Source organism: Ctenocephalides felis, unplaced genomic scaffold, assembly GCF_003426905.1.
Source record: "Ctenocephalides felis isolate EL2017-DRISC unplaced genomic scaffold, ASM342690v1 CF-g0.4_SCAFFOLD_01838, whole genome shotgun sequence".
Taxonomy (NCBI): domain Eukaryota; kingdom Metazoa; phylum Arthropoda; class Insecta; order Siphonaptera; family Pulicidae; genus Ctenocephalides; species Ctenocephalides felis.
The window spans coordinates 26,731-47,213 of NW_020537992.1; the positions used below are offsets into that span (position 1 = coordinate 26,731).

The 20,483-nt window shown below is 33.7% G+C and overlaps 2 protein-coding genes across 2 annotated transcripts; both read right to left on the reverse strand.

Annotated features, from left to right (window-relative positions):
* Positions 1-1,561: 1,561 nt before the first annotated feature.
* LOC113374477 lies at positions 1,562-2,323 on the reverse strand. The gene has a single exon (XM_026614512.1). The coding sequence runs from the start codon at positions 2,321-2,323 to the stop codon at positions 1,562-1,564; it is 762 nt and encodes a 253-aa protein (XP_026470297.1).
* A 16,914-nt stretch (positions 2,324-19,237) lies between these two features.
* On the reverse strand, positions 19,238-19,870 carry LOC113374478 (protein NYNRIN-like). The gene has a single exon (XM_026614513.1). The coding sequence runs from the start codon at positions 19,868-19,870 to the stop codon at positions 19,238-19,240; it is 633 nt and encodes a 210-aa protein (XP_026470298.1).
* Positions 19,871-20,483: the final 613 nt, after the last annotated feature.

Sequence of the window (20,483 nt, forward strand, 5' to 3'; positions counted from 1 at the left end):
TATTATAGATATGTTGATGACGTTCTGTTGTGCCCTTGACGATTCTCAGATTGTATGTAGACACATTAGACTCTTTTAATTCCTGTAACAAACATTTGCAGTTCACCTGTGAGTATGAGTCGGATGACTCTATTAGTTTTTTAGACTTAAGAATCACTAAAAATAAAGTAAACAATTCTGTCCTGACTGAATGGTATCAGAAACCAACGTGGTCAGGAAGATATTTAAATTATTTGTCCTTTCATTCGCGTTCCATTAAAATTTCTGTCATTATCTCTCTTATAGACAGGGCTATTTTACTAAGTAACAGTATGTTTGGGGAAAAAAATTTGACTCTTATTCGTTCCGTTCTCAAAGACAATAGTTACCCTTCGCACTTGGTCAACAACATCATTAATAATAGATTAATTTATTTGCAAACTAATTCTAATAATTCATTTTCACCTTATTGTTCAAATTCAATAGCTTCCTCTTCCGCCCAATACAAAGGAACTATCTGTTTACCTTTTTAAGCAATTTTTCGTATTTTTAAAAAAGTTATTTTCTTCAGAAGGATTCCGATTAGTTTTTAGTTTTGATAATACGTTTAATTGCCTTTTTTCGGTTCTTAAGTCTAGAACCCCGTCTGATAGGGTCACCGATGACGTATATCGGTCGAAAATTGGGCGATAAAGTCCAAATATCGGAATTGACGAGGCGAGCACTGACTATCCTTCTTCACAAACGCGAACACTATTGGTTTATGGTCAGTAAAAATTGTAAAAGTTCTTGCCTCAACATGTGACGAAAGTATTTCACCGCTTCATACACTGCAAGAAGTTCACGATCGTAAGTTGCGTATTTTCGTTCCGTTGTGCTCAGTTCGGGTGGGATAGTAGGCCTGCTTGAGCCAGACTCTCCTTACATGCCTCAAATGTAGCTGACGTATGCGCTGTCCACTCTACCGGGGTTTTGCTCTTCGGATCTACACGCAGAAACTCATTTAACGGTGCTTGAATTTGAGCGGCATTTGGTATGAACCTTCTATGAAAGTTTAGCATGCCGAAAAACCGCCTCAGCTCTTGCATTGTCGCTGGCTTTGTGAATGTCCTAATAGCTTCCACCTTCTCTGGCAAAGGGCGAGTACCCTCAGCCGAAACCTCATATCCCAAAAACTTTACACTTGTTTGGCTGAACACACATTTAGCTGGATTTATTACCACTCCAAATTCCAGAAGTTTACCAAACAGTATCTCTAGGTGCGCATATGTTCTTTCTCGGACGACGAAGCTACAAGAATATCATCGATGTAGGCGTAACAAAAATCTAACCCTTGCAACACCTCATTGATAAATCTCTGGAATGTTTGCGCGGCGTTGCGCAATCCAAACGTCATGTACGGAAATTCATATAGTCCAAACGGCGGGTGTAATAGCGGTTTTCACAATATCTTCTTCCGCCACCGGAATTTGGTTAAACGCTTTCACAAAGTCTATAGTCAAGAATAAAGTTTTTCCGTCCAAGGCTTGAGCGAAATCATGAATATGACGTACCGGATATTTATCGGGCTTTGTTCGCGCATTCAAACCTCTATAATCGCCACATGGACGCCACTCATCACACCCTTTTGGACCCATATGTAGCGGGGCAGCCAACAACTTTTCGATGGACGAGCCGTTTCTAATTTCAGCATAGCTTCTAACTCCTTTCTAGCAACAAGGAGTCTGTCCGGAGCTAATCTCCGCGGTTTTTGAACCACCGACGGTCCAGGACTAGTTTCTATATGGGGCTGCGTCGCGTGCTTGCGTAACCTAACAGCGCCGTCTGGTCGTGTTAAACCAGGAAACTTTTCAAGCAACTTATGGTGCGCCGTTGAACCCGTTACCACCTTTATAGTCGCTATTGATTCCGCTGCAATATCCGCCTGCGCCGTTCCTGTCATAGCATCCGTTATTTGACGATTTTTCACATCCGCAATCAAACTGTAGTATGAGAGAAAACCTACACCAATTATTGGTTGCGTATCGTCTGCTATAAAGAAGTTCCATGACAGGTCGCGACGTAGCCCAAGATCAACCACCATTGCCATCGTACCATAGGTTGCAATCGTCGTGTTATTTTCTGCGGCTAGCTGGTATGCAATCCTCTTCCTATTTGGATTGCATAATAATGAGCGCGGAAACGCTGAAACGTCCGACCCCGTATCAATCAGGTACGACACCTGACTCTTTCTGTCACATAGGCAAACACGGCGGCTTATCTGTCTCTCTGGGCGTAAATCGTTTGCCGCTAATAACGATGGCCCACGAAGTTTTCCGAACGCAAATCGCACGGCGATCAGCATCTCGTTGCGTTCCGACCAAACCGTCTCTTCCGAACCTGACCGAGCGCTCGCGGGCGTACGCGATCTGCGCCTACGACGAAGGGATGAACACCGTCTCGTCGGCGCTCTACCTGCTTCCTCAGGTCAGAAATCTCTGTTCGCATATTTCGCAATTCTGACGCGATGTTGCAGTAAAAATCATCCGCGTGCTACGATGTGCTTGCAATCGCCATTGTTGTTGCACCCGATGCTGTCTACAATTCCATAATTCTGTCGGCGGCTTTCGCATTCAAATCTTTGTCATTATTTTCCCGTACAGATATTAACGCTTGCACATGCGTACGCAATCGCGACGACCACATTAAGTGTAGCATTTCTTTTGAAACAGCTGAACCCGCTAATGAGCATAGGTGCCGGAAAACTGTGATGGGGATCTATTACCCATTTCCTGACCTTCCAACAACTGGCTTAGTTTGTTTCATCGTAGTTTTGTTTCATAGAGATATCTTATCGCGACAATTAACCGGTAATAATTTGAAACGTTTGGCAGTAAAGTCAAATAAAGTTATATTTAAATAGTTTTTTGTACAATCTAATAAGTTTTTTCTTATTAAAAGTTTGAAATGAAATGATTTTCAAATTGCGCTTTGGTGCGGCTTGTGTCCCACGTTGGGAATCACTAGAGTTCATCACGTTTGAATGCTGAAAACACTAAAACAGCGTAAAACACATCTTTTCTAAATTTACCCCTCGTTGTCGCTACCAAGCTCTTCCAGACTGGCGCTGTATAGTTTTATTATTGTTATCCATTGCTTTTTTATTGTATCTTGTCATTGGAATTGGATTATTTTTCCGTAAGAAATTGTTTATCACTTTTACACAAGTTTTTAATAAAGAATATTATGAAGATTAGACTGGCGCTGTATAGTTTATTATTCTTATCCATTGTTTTTATTGTGTCTTGTCATCTGAATTGGCTTATTTTCCCGTAAGACATTGTTTTTTAGTTTTACACCAGTTTTTAGTAAAGTAAAGTATGAAATGATGTAATACTTGACAACATTTATGAAATAATAAAAAAAATATTGTCACTAGAACCTTCACAGAATTTTCTGCTTTTGATTTCTTCATAGAGCACCTCTATATTCGAGTGAACCACAATTGTCATCACCTTCACAATTGGAAGCTGAACGACGAGATGATGAATTGTTTGTAATCAATATTCTATAGTAAGATATTAAAGACTAAGGATTTAGTTTCTTATTACATACACCTTGCCTTTTTGTTCTGACAAAAGAGTTTTCTAAGAAATCCTGATTAAAATTTTGGGTAGGGTAGAGCGGGGCTAGTTGAGCATAGGGGCAAGTTGAGCAATCGAAATATCTCGAAAACTATTCACCATACTTTTAGGCACTATATGGAGAAAAGATAGAGGTTTGGGAATAATAAACATCCCGCGATCGCTAGTGGCCACTGGACAAATGAGTGAGGCTCACGGGCGTTTTGTTTATTTTGAGACCAAAAAGTAAAAAAGTCATTCATCACGAGTTTTCGTCTAGTTTTGTCAAATGTTATTTATTTTTAATAAGGTAAATGTTATTTTCCCATATAATTATAGTACTTTTAATATGCACAGAGATTCTGGGTATAATTCTCACGGTTTTTTTATAAACTCACTTTTATTTTGAAATTCCGAGTTGGGGTTAGTTGAGCATGGTTGCTAAACTTGTTCTGTCACTAAGACAATTACCATTAACTTCCGAAATTAATTATTATTTTTAAGATTTAAGCTAAGTCTATGAGTAATAATTTAAAGAAATAATGATTTTGAACAAAATACTGAATATAATGGTAAAATAATTCCTAAGATACGATATTGTTTTGTTGATTCTACTTTTCGTTAATTATTCAAAGCAAAGTTTTGTTTTCTCTGTCAATAAAGACTATAAATATAGAACTGGCTATTAAAAACTTATTTTATTTCATCATTAATCGACATTGAACCTATGATTTCATTGTACTTTCTTAGTGCTCAACTTACCTCACCTATGGGGTACATTGAGCCTACTTGACTTTTTGCATTTAAACAGCTGTAGCTTGTAAATTTTACTTATTACCAAAAAATAGTATTAACACTTTTGTTAAGCGATAAACAACAAATTCATTAAGCCGTATAGCAATTTATTGAGACTTTCCATTGGGGAGCTACATCTGTTTAAGTAAAAATTTGCTCAACTAGCCCCGCCCTACCCTACGCAAATAATTAAACCCATTTATTAATCGGATTTTTTCTCAAATATGTTCCAACCTAATCAGGTTAATATCAAACACTATAATTAAATGTATTGCATGCAATGAAACATTTTAAGGCACATTTAACCTATGGCAGGAAAATTATTAATTCACTTTCATCAGTATCAACTTAACAGTATCAGTCAAAATTTACGGAAGTAATAAGTGACATTACGTAAATTTTCTTACTCAAATAAACTTAGCTTTTTTTATCTAAGATCTATATTTATTAATTGTGGTTTATTCAGGTTATCAAAAGAAACTATCGCTAACGAATATGGTTTATTTAGTTGATGATAATCTATGAGTGTTCTAAAGCTTAAGCAGTTAATATGATATTCAGTTGTTACGGGAGCACCCACAATTTACATTGTATTTTCGTTCTTGGATAAATTTGTAAATTAATCGACTATACAACACATTGGCAGTGGCGTCGGAACCGCGTGGGGTGTGTGGGCTTGAGCTGAAAGATCAATTTCAAAAAAATAGATGGGCTAATATCTCTAAAAAAAAAAAAAAAAAAACGAGACCGCTGGCTGTCTATCCTGATAATGTTTATCATAGATGCTTTTCATTATAGATTTAAAAATGCAATTGGTCTAAAATCTTCGGCATATTTTGCATCTTTTTTTCAAAATTAATATTATTATCTCTTCATTAAATTTTTATTTATTTTGTTCGGTTTGTTTAATAACTCATTAGATATTTTAACCAGGAAAGGTGTTAAAATATCCTCATACTTTTGTTAAAATTCGTATGGTATGCCAACTATCCCAGGTGTCCTGTGCTTACGCTCGTCTTGACCGCTTTCCGTACTTCTTCCGAAATTTCTTTTCTTAATTATTCATTACAAATAATGCTAATATTTTTATTTTATTTCATGAGTATGACATCAATTTCCTTATAATCTATTAGTTTTGTATGTAGAAATTTTTGTATGATTTTCCATTTCTACAATTTTTTATTTAGAATTTTTTTTAACAAATATTTTTTTATTAAATAACAATTTAATGATTTTTTTCTCTCTATTTATTTTTTCCTCTGCTCTTCTTCTGTAATTTTTTCGGTAATTTTTTCGGTCCTTGATCTTATTTTAGTTCCTTCTTTAGTTTTCTAATTGTGGCTTTTGTTTCTTAAATTATTTCCCACATTTCACCATTATTATTGTGATTTATAATTGCCTCATTTAATGCTTTTCAAGAGAATTCCTAGAGAATTTTTTTGCTTCCTAGAGAATTTTATTGCAATGTATTTTAATTTGCTTTTCACTTTATTAAGTATCAATGTAAAATCTATCTTGATGCCGAATCTCATTTAATAAATATAAACCTACGCATCTTTTAATTTTAATTGGTTCAACAATCTTTTTAGTGCTGCGCTATAATTTGCTCTTCGTTTTTGGTCCTTAGCATATAATACACTATTAAAATCGCCTGCGATCATTATATTAGATTTGTTTGGTCCTATTATACTGGCTATATCTTCTTCAAATAACTTCTCCTTTTGTGCACGTTGACCATTACCGGCGTGGCCATAATGACTGGACAGAATTATTCATAGTTCTAACTGTGTATTTAAACTTCGCGCGCGTCGTTCGTACTGTCAGAACGACGCGTTATTGTTATGTTGGCGACATGTCATGCAAGACGCAATGTTCACGTTTTGATATGACTTTCCGCAATACTTGCATATATATTAATCGCTCTCTTGTACATATACCGCTGAAGAGTAAACATCGTATAAAATATATTAACTTATAATCCATCCAGTGTTTCTTTATACCAATGACTTTAAATTTAAATCATCTATGTTGGCATAAGTTTTCATGAAGAATTACATTATTAATTTCAATTCCTGGTCTTGTTAATATGGATGTACCTCTTTGATTTTCATTCATGTTTATTATAACTTGATACGGTTTAAAAAATCTTAAATCATTTTCATTTATTTCCTGTAACAATATTATATCTAAGTCATTATCTGTTATAATTTTTGTCAGTAATATTTTAGTCGTTAGACTTCTAATACCATTTATGTTTATTGTGACAATATTTCTGAATTTATAATTATTCATCAATGTGTGTCCTTAAAAAGAAACTAGTTGAAGGTGCATTTAGCCTGAAGGCAAGTTGCATGAACTTCCCGAAATGTGTAAATAATATACTTAATCGATCCAATTTTAGAATAAGCAACTTGATCTGCCTTTAACAATATTTTTTTATTTTATAATTATTAAGAAATTTATATTTATCACTATCATTGATTATAAAAAAAAAATATTTTTTATTCTTTTTTATTATTTTTAATATAATAATCTGAATACATAAGTGGTTCTCATTGTGACAAAATTGTATCGACGCATACGATTATTTTTCCAAATTGTAGAAAACGATGATAATTATTATAACTTGATTAAAGTAAAGAATTTCTTGGTCATTTCACGACCTTGGAGACGAAGTATATTTTCTAGGCAGAGGCTTCATATGTTTTTGATTTTTCAAAATCGGTTCGGTAGGATGAGCTTAAATGTGGACGAAAATTTAACACTTTTTTTCAACAGTTAATTACAAGAAAACGGCTCGGTAGATTTTCACCTAAAATTAATCAGTACCATTCCTAACTAATATCTTTCGAACAGTTTTCGATTTTTCAAAATCGGTTCGGTAGGATGAGCTTAAATGTGGACGAAAATTTAACACTTTTTTTCAACAGCTAATTACAAGAAAACGGGTCGGTAGATTTTCACTTAAAATTAATCAGTACCATTCCTAACTAATATCTTTCGAACAGTTTTTGATTTTTCAAAATCGGTTCGGTAGGATGAGCTTAAATGTGGACGAAAATTTAACACTTTTTTTCAACAGTTAATTACAAGAAAACGGCTCGGTAGATTTTCACCTAAAATTAATCAGTACCATTCCTAACTAATATTTTTCGAACAGTTTTTGATTTTTCAAAATCGGTTCGGTAGGATGAGCTTAAATGTGGACGAAAATTTAACACTTTTTTTCAACAGTTAATTACAAGAAAACGGCTCGGTAGATTTTCACCTAAAATTAATCAGTACCATTCCTAACTAATATCTTTCGAACAGTTTTTGATTTTTTAAAATCGGTTCGGTAGGATGAGCTTAAATGTGGACGAAAATTTAACACATTATTTCAACATTTAATTACAAGAAAACGGCTCGGTAGATTTTCACCTAAAATTAATCAGCATCATTCCCAAATGATATCTTTCGAACAGTTTTTGATTTTTCAAAATCGGTTCGGTAGGATGAGCTTAAATGTGGACGAAAATTTCACACATTTTTTCAACATTTAATTACAAGAAAACGGCTCGGTAGATTTTCACCTAAAATTAATCAGCATCATTCCCAAATGATATCTTTCGAACAGTTTTTGATTTTTCAAAATCGGTTCGGTAGGATGAGCTTAAATGTGGACGAAAATTTCACACTTTTTTTCAACATTTAATTACAAGAAAACGGCTCGGTAGATTTTCACCTAAAATTAATCAGCATCATTCCCAAATGATATCTTTGGAACAGTTTTTGATTTTTCAAAATCGGTTCGGTAGGATGAGCTTAAATGTGGACGAAAATTTAACACTTTTTTTCAACAGTTAATTACAAGAAAACGGCTCGGTAGATTTTCACCTAAAATTAATCAGCATCATTCCCAAATGATATCTTTCGAACAGTTTTTGATTTTTTAAAATCGGTTCGGTAGGATGAGCTTGAATGTGGACGAAAATTTAACACTTTTTTTCAACATTTAATTACAAGAAAACGGCTCGGTAGATTTTCACCTAAAATTAATCAGCATCATTCCCAAATGATATCTTTGGAACAGTTTTTGATTTTTCAAAATCGGTTCGGTAGGATGAGCTTAAATGTGGACGAAAATTTAACACTTTTTTTCAACAGTTAATTACAAGAAAACGGCTCGGTAGATTTTCACCTAAAATTAATCAGCATCATTCCCAAATGATATCTTTCGAACAGTTTTTGATTTTTTAAAATCGGTTCGGTAGGATGAGCTTGAATGTGGACGAAAATTTAACACTTTTTTTCAACAGTTAATTACAAGAAAACGGCTCGGTAGATTTTCACCTAAAATTAATCAGTATCATTCCCAAGTAATATCTTTCTAACAGTTTTTGATTTTTTAAAATCGGTTCGGTAGGATGAGCTTAAATGTCGACGAAAATTTAACACTTTTTTTCAACAGTTAATTACAAGAAAACGGCTCGGTAGATTTTCACCTAAAATTAATCAGTATCATTCCCAACTAATATCTTTCGAACAGTTTTTGATTTTTTAAAATCGTTCGGTAGGATGAGCTTGAATGTCGACGAAAAGTTTAACACTTTTTTTCAAATTACAAAGAATCGGCTTGGCAGATCGTTGCACAAAACTGACAAACGATAGTCCTCACCGAAATACATCAAATAGTTTTTAAATTTCTAAAATCGGTTCAGGCGTTTTTGAGAAAACGTCGACCAAAAGTCTAATTTTGACAAATGCCAAAAAGACCATACTGATTTTTGCAAACTTTGACGAATTTTTAAAGCTAAACCAGTTGTCGTAGGGCCGTAATATTTTAGTATGACCTAGAAAACTATGGTATCTATCGTCAAAAAAATAATCATAAAAATCGTCGAAATTTTTTTTTTAAAAACTTTATTACAAGAAAACGGCCCGGCCGATCTTTACCAAAAACTAATCAGCACGATTCCCAACCAATATCTATCGAACGGTTTTTGAATTTTCAGAATCGATTCAGAATTGCGGGCTAAAACGTGGACGAAAAATTTTTCACTTTTCTGCAATTTACAAAGAAACGGCCCGGCCGATCGCCGCACAAAACTCAGAGACGATAGTCCTCATCGAGATACATCAAATGGCTTTTAAATTTTTGAAATCGGTCCAGCCGTTTTGGAGAAAACGTCGATTTACGGCAAAAAATCTGTTCACACACACACACACACACACATACACACACACACACACACACTCACACACACACACACATACTTTTTCCAAATTTGGTCTCATTCGATTCAGAATGGCTTGAAACGTCCAGAAAACATAAAATTAGCGATTCGGATTTTTTGATGAAAACATAAACTTCTCCTTCGGGAAGTTAATAAATATACTAGTTGGTTTGGTATTTAGCCTTGAGGCAAGTTACATGAACTTCCCGATATGTGTAAATAATCGACTTAATAAAAAAAAAGTGTAAATAATATTCTTTATCAATCCTGCTTTGAAAAAAACGATAATAATTTTAGCAAACTTTGACGAATTTGTAAAATTAAACTACTTGTCGTAAGGCCATAATATTACAGTAAGTTCTATAAGACCATGATGTATATCGCCAAAAAAAGTGCCATGAAAATCGGCTTAAATTTTTTTTCAACAATAAATTACAAGAAAACGGCTCGGTAGATTTTCACCTAAAATCAATCAGCATCATTCCCAAATGATATCTTTCGAACAGTTTTTGATTTTTTAAAATCGGTTCGGTAGGATGAGCTTAAATGTCGACGAAAATTTAACACTTTTTTTCAACAGTTAATTACAAGAAAACGGCTCGGTAGATTTTCACCTAAAATTTATCAGCATCATTCCCAAATGATATCTTTCGAACAGTTTTTGATTGTTTAAAATCGGTTCGGTAGGATGAGCTTAAATGTCGACGAAAATTTAACACTTTTTTTTAACAGTTAATTGCAAGAAAACGGCTCGGTAGATTTTCACCTAAAATTAATCAGTATCATTCCCAACTAATATCTTTCGAACAGTTTTTGATTTTTTAAAATCGGTTCGGTAGGATGAGCTTAATTGTCGACGAAAATTTAACACTTTTTTCAACAGTTAATTACAAGAAAACGGCTCGGTAGATTTTCACCTAAAATTAATCAGTACCATTCCCAACTAATATCTTTCGAACAGTTTTTGATTTTTTAAAATCGTTCGGTAGGATGAGCTTAAATGTCGACGAAAAGTTTTTTTCAAATTACAAAGAAACGGCTTGGCAGATCGTTGCACAAAACTGACAAACGATAGTCCTCATCGAAATACATCAAATGGCTTTTAAATTTCTAAAATCGGTTCAGGCGTTTTTGAGAAAACGTCGATCAAAAGTCTTATTTTGACAAATGCCAAAAAGACCATACTGCTTTTTGCAAACTTTGACGAATTTTTAAAGCTGAACCAGTCATCGTAGGGCCGTAATATTTTAGTATGATCTAGAAGACTATGGTATCTATCGTCAAAAAAATAATCATAAAAATCGTCGAATTTTTTTTTTTTTAAACTTTATTACAAGAAAACGGCCCGGCCGATCTCTACCAAAAACTAATCAGCACGATTCCCAACCAATATCTTTCGAACGGTTTTTGAATTTTCAAAATTGATTCAGAATTGCGGGCTAAAACGTAGACGAAAATTTTTTCACTTTTCTGCCATTTATAAAGAAACGGCTTGGCCGATCGTCGCACAAAACTGACAAACAATAGTTCTCGTCGAGATACATCGAATGGCTTTTAAATTTTTGAAATCGACCCAGCCGTTTTCGAGAAAACGTCGATTTACGGCAAAAAATCTGTTCACATACACACACACACACACACACACACACACACACACACACACACACACACACACACATACTTTTTCCAAATTTGGTCTCATTCGATTCAGAATGGCTTGAAACGTCGAGAAAACATAAAATTAGCGAATCGGATTTTTTGATGAAAACATAAACTTCTCCTTCGGGAAGTTAATTAAAGCAGAAAATCTAAGTTATATAGTTTTAATTTTTGATATTTCTTTACTTATTTCATGGTTAGGCGTTTCACCATATTATTTACCATATTCTAGAAATTGTTTTCTTCTGATATCATATCTATATCTGTGGCCTTTAGTATACAATTCATTGAAGAAATTATTGTATTTGTTTCCATGGTTTCAATTATATCTTCCATTACTTCTTCTGTATTTGGGGTTATTTTAATTTTTTTGTTACTGATAGGAGTTTTTTCTGTTTCATTTATGCTTTGATTTTTTTCTTTCTGTTGTGTTTTTTGTATTCATTCATATAACTAGAACTTTCTTTGTTTTTTTTTAAATTATTATTTTTCTTCTTTTTCATTATTTATTTCTTCTTCCTTTTTCGTATATATAATTTGTTAATTTTTTTTCTTTTGGATATCAACAATTTTATCTATTTTGTTTTCTTCATTATTATTCACTTTTGCTTTATTTTTCACTAAATCTTTCAATCTCTCTCCTGTTTTTGAATTTATCGTACATTCTTTTTTCATGTGGTTTGTTTCTCCACATTTAAAGCATTTTCTTAGTTGTCCTCTAATTATTATCATTGTATTTTTTCCGTTCACTTTAATCATGTTTGGAATTTCTTTGGTTACTTCTATTAATAAAGTTCGATTTCCAGTGTAGCAATTTATTATGCCTTCTCCTGTCCCTATATCTTCTTGATACTTTATTATTTTACCATACTCTGACATTATTTTTCGTATTTGTTCTTCTGATGTCTCCCATTAGAAGGAGAAATTAATTCTTCAATTACCTTGAAATTAAATAGAAATGTGTTTTTTGGTTTAACACCCTTATTATATAGTTATTATAATAACTGTTTCAATAAAAATGTGTACCAGGAAAGCCTGGATTTTTAACTTGTTTATTTTGTTATGCAATCTATGTGTTCACTTCAAAAGTTTAACACAAACTTTCTGCTTAGAATTTTTGGAAGGAATATCGGTTTGAAGTTTTATATTGTCAATATGTGTTAGAATGTAATAAAGTGTGATGTCTGGCATTACAAGATAGACATGTTTCTTAGAATGGAACTAACTATTACGTTTACAATTACAATACAATTAGAACAGAGATTTAATCTTGTAATTGCCGACCATCTTTCATCTAGGTTTAATTATAGAAATTGTGAGCAGTTGCCTTGAACATAATTCTCCAACTTTTCCTGTAATTTTGTATCTAATTTTGATAAGGCGCTCGATGTTTTAGTAAGAAATTTAGGTTTGGAAGATTTAATGCTTGTACAGCCGTGTCAAGTTTTTCAATGAAATTATGCAACTGCGACTAGTTTTCCTGATAGCGATTATATTGTTATTTGTTTATTAGTGCATTCCATAAAATAAAATAATTATTGGAAGTTGGTAGTATTGTATTGAAAATTTTAAGTACATGGCCTTCTAATGCGCCATGTACTTCTAATCGAATCGAATCCGTGAATCTCGTGAATAAATATTTTAAATGTTTCGTAAAACAGTACAGGGTGCGGTATTCGTCATTCGCTCAGGTTGCGCTGGAAACTCTTTCTGTTGTAGCACTGAATTGAATTTTCTGGTTAACGGTAGAGGAGCAGGTGCCGGAATATAGACATTTTGTCTGGTTCTTGGCTTTCAGTTGTTCTCTTCTAGCTTTATTTTCGAGTAGTTTCGGACAAGATTTGAAATTTGTGGGATGGTTACCGAAACAATTAATGCACTGCGCTGGTTCTGTTTCGGTTTTAGGGCAGCTGAACCCCTTGTGGGTTTTTGTACATTTCACGCTTCTATTCTGAATGTTGCAGTAAGAGGAAGTGTGACCAAAATTTTGACAGGTATAGCACTGTATAATATTTCCATTCGATCTATATTTATCCCATTTGACTGCGTACTCTGCTAAATGTTTTTCGTTTCTAGTACGAGCCATATCCTGTTCATGATGAAGAAAAGTACAAACATTGGTAGTTTGATTTTTTCGCCTAATACTTTAGTTTTAGTCATCTGTATAACTTTCTCAATTCTGCAGAATTCCATAATCAGTTCTTGATATATTTCATCACTTGCCACGTAAGGTGAATTGCGGCAGCATCAATTTTTATAAACTCAGATCCTTTCTGTGGAAATGTGTAAAATTTACACATTGTGCGTAGTGATTCTGTAGTGCAATTTTCTTTTGTATTGCGCATGCAATTTGTCCTCACACTGTTGCGAGAGGTGTTCAACATAATTATTTTTTCCTAAATCATCTAATACTGATTATGGATGTACCTCTTTGATTTTCATTCATGTTTATTATAACTTGATACGGTTTAAAAAATCTTAAATCATTTTCATTTATTTCCTGTAACAATATTATATCTAAGTCATTATCTGTTATAATTTTTGTCAGTAATATTTTAGTCGTTAGACTTCTAATACCATTTATGTTTATTGTGACAATATTTCTGAATTTATAATTATTCATCAATGTGTGTCCTTAAAAAGAAATTAAAGCAGAAAATCTAAGTTATATAGTTTTAATTTTTGATATTTCTTTACTTATTTCATGGTTAGGCGTTTCACCATATTATTTACCATATTCTAGAAATTGTTTTCTTCTGATATCATATCTATATCTGTGGCCTTTAGTATACAATTCATTGAAGAAATTATTGTATTTGTTTCCATGGTTTCAATTATATCTTCCATTACTTCTTCTGTATTTGGGGTTATTTTAATTTTTTTGTTACTGATAGGAGTTTTTTCTGTTTCATTTATGCTTTGATTTTTTTCTTTCTGTTGTGTTTTTTGTATTCATTCATATAACTAGAACAATTACAGGCATTGTTTTATTGGTAAATTGCTCTGCTTTTTGGGGTTTTTTATTTGATCTTCCATTACATTTTTACTATTTTCTTCATATTGTTCACCACATGCTGATGGCGCAAATTTGTTTATAAGGGCAAATCGTTCCGTTGGCTAATGGGTATTCAGTCCGTTCAGTTGCTGTGCGACACTAATTATGGTCTTGATCCGCCTCCATAATGGCAACGTTATAGGCTAACGTCGACCATAAATTATGTAGAACTAATAAATGTTATAAATAGTTTATAAAACTTCACCTCGTAACATATTCAGAAAAACTTCACTTTTAAATTTACAGGAATTAAAGATTTTCTGGGCGATGCGAACACTACGGCTGCTCGGGCATTCAGTTAATTCGAATTTAATTCAGTGCTATTTAATAAACAGTATGCATATTTGATTGTGAAAAGTCGCCGACTTTAATTATCGTTCTGTTGAAGTGAAATAATTTTATGAAAACTAGGAATTTATTGGAATTTTTTTTTAAAAGTTAAACAGCTTTTACGAAATTGACTAAAAATCATATTACGGTTTATAGCATTAATGCAAGAATTAATAACAATGAATTGTTTTTTATCTGTGTGTATTAAAACTACGAGCCAATCGTTATTTTTCATTTTATGATATATTGAAATCTAAAGAAAAATGCAATTATTGCATTTATGTATAATAATTTATGTATAAATAAGCGATGCGATCCGAGTCCATGCCATGTCTGGAATGGAAGGTAAAAATTAGATATGTTCAATTGAATTAACTGGAACATTTAGATTATTTAGATATATTGGTTGTATAATTTCATGCGCAAGCAATTTATTCATAGCAACATGCAAATTTAATCACTTCTAAAAGTTAATATTCAATACTTAAGCACCAACACCAATAATATATAGGACATAAAGATAATAGTAGTATAAATGCTGATTAATAGTCATTAAGGTTAGATAAATGATGATTATTACCGTGCAAGTTATTAGTAGCATGCGAATTAGTTAATTAATTGATAGTTAATAATGTAGGTCAGTAAACTAAGTAAGCTTAAAGTTAGTATACATGCAAATTAAATGATTAAGTGGTAAATTATCATGCAACTTAATATATTAGTAATATGCAAAGTAAATATAGTTATAATTAGTAAACTATAAGTATGCTTAATGTTAGTATACATGCAATTTATACATGGATGGGTTTTAGTTACATGCTATCATGCAAATTTACATAATCGTTGATATGTAATTATTAATGATAAGTGATGTCATGTAAGTAGCGGTTTTTCCTATAGATTTAGTTAGCTCGTGTACTGTCGATGGCCCGTTATGTGCTCAATGTAGATGTCTCGGAACCATCTTATCGTATCGCTGTCCATCAACTACTTCATTAGCACACAATATTTCTTCCCTATTCCGAAGGGATATCCAAGCGATCCAAGCACAAATACATTCATTTCGGTATTATAATTTTTTCTTTTGAAATGGTCCGCAAGTTGTTCAAATGCCGCTTTCCTGTTTTTGAAGGCTACCGTAACGTCGGCGATTTTGACTTCTTTCTTTCATTCGTCAACTATTATAATGTCGGGCTTTTCTATAATGAAACCTACAAGTCTACGACCTTTACAACTCAAAATTTATAACTATAATAAGCAATTACAATACAATGAAATAATTATAATATTCACTGTAGGTAATGTCAAATAAATAAATGTCAATAGATATCACTTCTACAATGTCACCTCATGAATTCTTCCAAGTAATTCCTTTGGGACACGTGGTAGACTTTCCACAGCTCCTGAACTCCGCATATGTAGCTGGTAGACTCGCGACACTTCCTGAACCCCAAGTTCACTCAGGCCACGTGCATGATGTCTACAGTAATTCGTCAGCAAATTGCACGTGCAAGCATTCAGCAAATTGCACGTGCACGTGTTGCACAAGATTGATGTAGTGCACAAATTTTAGAATAAAATGTATATTTTACAGCTCAAGATCTAGCCAAGATCCGGTTGAAGTTGACCAAGGATTTCTATCATCATCATCGATGACAAATCTGTATCGCCACCAAAAAAAGAAGAAAAAGCCAGAAGATGACATGGACCAAATGTTAAAAGTTTTTAATAGAATGTAATAATATGTAATAACATAGTGAACAAAATCTATTTATCCAATATATTGCTGAAAGTCTAGAGTGGTTCGATGACGACACCAGGAAAACCAATTAATGAATGTAATGTGCGAGGCCAGAAGAAATGTCATTGAAGAAAAAAAAGAAAATATTGTTAACTCGGTAATTGATGAGTTAATAGACAACTTAAGCGAATTTATAAGTTTTCTGAACCGTAGCTCATAATTTATATAAACCTTGGTATATTTATATTGATAAAATCGGTTTATAGTTGAAAATGATTTTATTAATGTGCATTTTGTAATTGTAGTTACATTACAATTATACACTTATAAAATACAATTCATAATCCATATATATATATATATATATATATATATATATCCACTGACGATACTTGTTTATTTTACTCTTTTCTTTAAGACAGCAAATGATAGGAAAGTTGGCAAGCTTATCATTGCACAATTTCTTACCTTCTTAGCCTTAAGTTGTTTGGAAAGTAAACATTTACGAATTTTTGCACTTCTATCCATTTGACCAAAAAGTCCTTTATGGACTTCATGCACTAGAAATCTGCTGACTGGTCTTTTCTTCCTCGGTTTTTGATAATTAATTGCCAAATTTTCTCAAGACTTTTGGTTTATTAATATCAATTACCCAATAACGAGATGGTTTAAGCGTGATTTTTTTCTTCAATAAGTATATTCCAAGGTCCACATTTTTGACAACGATTCATTACTTTGTGTGAAGTAAAGTTTGTTGTGTGGAACGTTCACGCCCAAAAAGTGATGTTCGTTTTGTTGGTAAATATTTTGCCATGTCACTTCAGTTGAAAAATAATTTGCAAAATTTATTCTTACTTCTTTAGCTATGGCAGAAGCTGGCTTTCCTTCCAACTGGTTCAAAGTTATTTAATGCTGTTTCATGATTTATTCGCCATTCACCTCCAACAATGTGACCCATAATATCAGTGTCTATAGATCCAATCGGTGTGTGCAATAAGTTCGAGGTTTTACTTGCCCTCAAAAAAATGTGTAAAAAAACTGTTGCTAATTCAATGCTCTGAGCTTTATCGGTTGCAACGCCTAGCAGCCAATTGCTCCTTGAATGATATACAGTATCTAAATGACGTCTATTTTTCTAATTTTGGGTCCTGCCATATCAATAAGTTTTTGAAAATCTTCTACTGACATTCTCATGAAATTTTTGAAGTGTCCAGTGTTTTCATTCATTCATTTTCAGTATCCTATTAATCTACTTTTTGTGCATCTAAGGTTCTCATAGTAAGCGCTTGGGATATATACCATGATTTTTAAAGCGCATAATAATTTACATGCCAAACTTTTTGAATCAAATTTAATCTCCTTGACAATTCTATGTTCAAAGTTATCCTTATTTTATTTATTATTATTTCCCAGTTATCATTAATCATTTCTTTTAAATTATTCGTTACAATCATGTCCAAATATTTATTTTTTTAACTTCTGCTAATAAATTATTGCTTTCTCTGTCTCTTTTGTTACCAATTGAAAGGAAAGTTGATTTCTGTTTATTAATCATGGAACCCGAAATACTGCAAAATTTTTCAACTATATTTATTGCTTTTAATTCTTCATTATTTTTAACTAATATGGATACGTCGTCTGCGTGTGCTAAAACTTTAATCTTTTTTTGCATTATTTGTAATCCTTTTAATTCCCTCGATAAATCCACAAGCAATGGATCTAAGGCGATCACAAACAAAATCATCGAGAGAGGACATCCTTGTCTTACTGACCTACCAATTTTGATTTCATTAGATAAATAACCATTTATTAATATTTTTGACGATGCATTCTTATATAAGTTTTTTATAAATTTGGTATTTTTTTCTGGTACTGAAATTTTCTCTAAAACTTTAAATAAATATTCATGCGATAACATATCAAAGGCCTTTTGAAAATCTATATTTATTAAGGCAGCACTTTAATTTGTTTTTATTATTACAATATATGATTAGGTTTCTGATAGCTACAAGGTTTTCAGTTATATTTTTTTCATCTACACAACATGCCTGTCCTTTGTTTAAAATTTGTTGTACGCTGTCTTTTAATATATTGGCAATTATTTTGCACAATAGTTTCGTAATTGTATTCAAAAGTGTTATCGGTCTAAAATCTTTCGTATTTTTGCATTTTTAATTTTGGGTATTAGTATTATTACACCTTCAACAAAATCTCTGTTAATCTTTTCTGGGTTTTTTAGATATTCATTTAAAATTTCAGCCAAAGTCGGTGCAATCTCATCGCTATATTTTTTATAAAATTCATAAAGAATACCGTCTATTGCTAGCGTTCTATGTGTACTGGAGTTTTTTATAACATTAGTGTTAGTTTCTCATTAAAAATAAGATTTATGCTTTGGTAATTGATAATAATGGTTTATTAACAGTTTATGTACAGAGATATCTTATCGCGACAACTACCCGGGACCGACTGCCTGTTCTACCATCCGTACGCTCATCCGGCACGACCCTTAACATAGCGACGACGCTTACAGTACTCCCCCTCTAGTGGCGAAGTTCACAAAAATCCGGCCTGCGAAAAATTCGTAAACCGAACTCGGCGTCCTCGTCTCGTTGAAGAGTTTGGTTGTGCAATTGGCTCAGGCTCTGTCGGGCTCAACGGCTGAGATCTGCTGTTGTTATCAGATTTCAGCCGGATTGTTTGCGGAATCTCATTAGACTGCGACGGAACGGATTCAGCTTTTTCTTCTGGCGCTAGTGTGTATGCTGGTTTCAAACGGTTGATAGATATGGCGACATTTTTGCCATGCATACACACCACAAAAGTCTCTGCAGATCTGGGTTTCATCTCAAAAGGACTCTCATATGGATTCTGCCGAGGTCTCTTTGGGCCATCGAACGAAAACGCTCTCCGCGGTCATTAAATCTTTAAAGACAAACGTTATCTTCTGGCCATGTCGCGTTCCATTAGTGGGGCATATCTTTTGCATGTGGTTACGCAGGTCATTCATAAAGTTTCTTTCGCCGTAATAACTCGTCGGTGTTACGTGTAGCATTGGTCCAGGCAATCGCAAGGCTTCGCCATATACCATTTCCGCAACAGTAGCCTGTAGATCCCCTTTCCATGCTGCACGAATTCCTAACATAACCGTCGGTAATATTTCTGTCCATCTTTCACTGCTATGGCATCTAATAGCTGCTTTGAGCTGGCGGTGGAATCTTTCAACCATCCCATTGGCTTTGGGATGGTATGCCGTAGTCTTGTAATGACTCGTTCCAAGCAGCTGATTTAGTTGACTGAATATCCGTGACTCGAATTGCCTTCCGTGGTCTGACGTTAGCCGCAGCGGTATACCAAATCTTGCAATCCAATTAGAATAGAAGGCTCGCGCTACGGTGGAGGCTTCTTGATCTCTAATTGGAATTGCTTCCGGCCATCTAGAAAATCTGTCGACGCATGTCAGGCAATACCGATATCCTTCTGATAATGGCATTATCACTATATCGATATGTACGTCCTCAAATCTACTCGATGAAAGTTCAAATTGTCCCGTTGGCGCCTGCACGTGCCCACAGACTTTTGCCCGCTGACATGCGACGCAACATCGAGCCCACTCGCAGCAATCCCGTTTGATGTACCGCCACACATCTCTCTGTAACTAGCTTTATCGAAGCATTTATACCAGGGCGTGACAATCCGTGTAAGCTATCAAACACCGCTCACCGTAATTTTGTTGGAATATACGGTCTAGCTGTTCTTGTAGAGATGTCGCACAAAACTGACATGTCTTGGTCCTCAAATCGAATAAGTTTCAGTTTGAGTGACGTGTTGTTTTCGGTGCGCAACTTAGCTACTTCTTCATCTAATCTCTGCTCTGCTGCTAATAACTTCATATCTGTTCCGGCACTTCTTAGAGACACATTTAGAAACATTTTTCTCTCCTGACATATGACGTATATCGGTCGAAAATTGGGCGATAAAGTCCAAATATCGGAATTGACGAGGCGAGCACTGACTATCCTTCTTGACAAACGCGAACACTATTGGTTTATGGTCAGTAAAAATTGTAAAAGTTCTTGCCTCAACCATGTGACGAAAGTATTTCA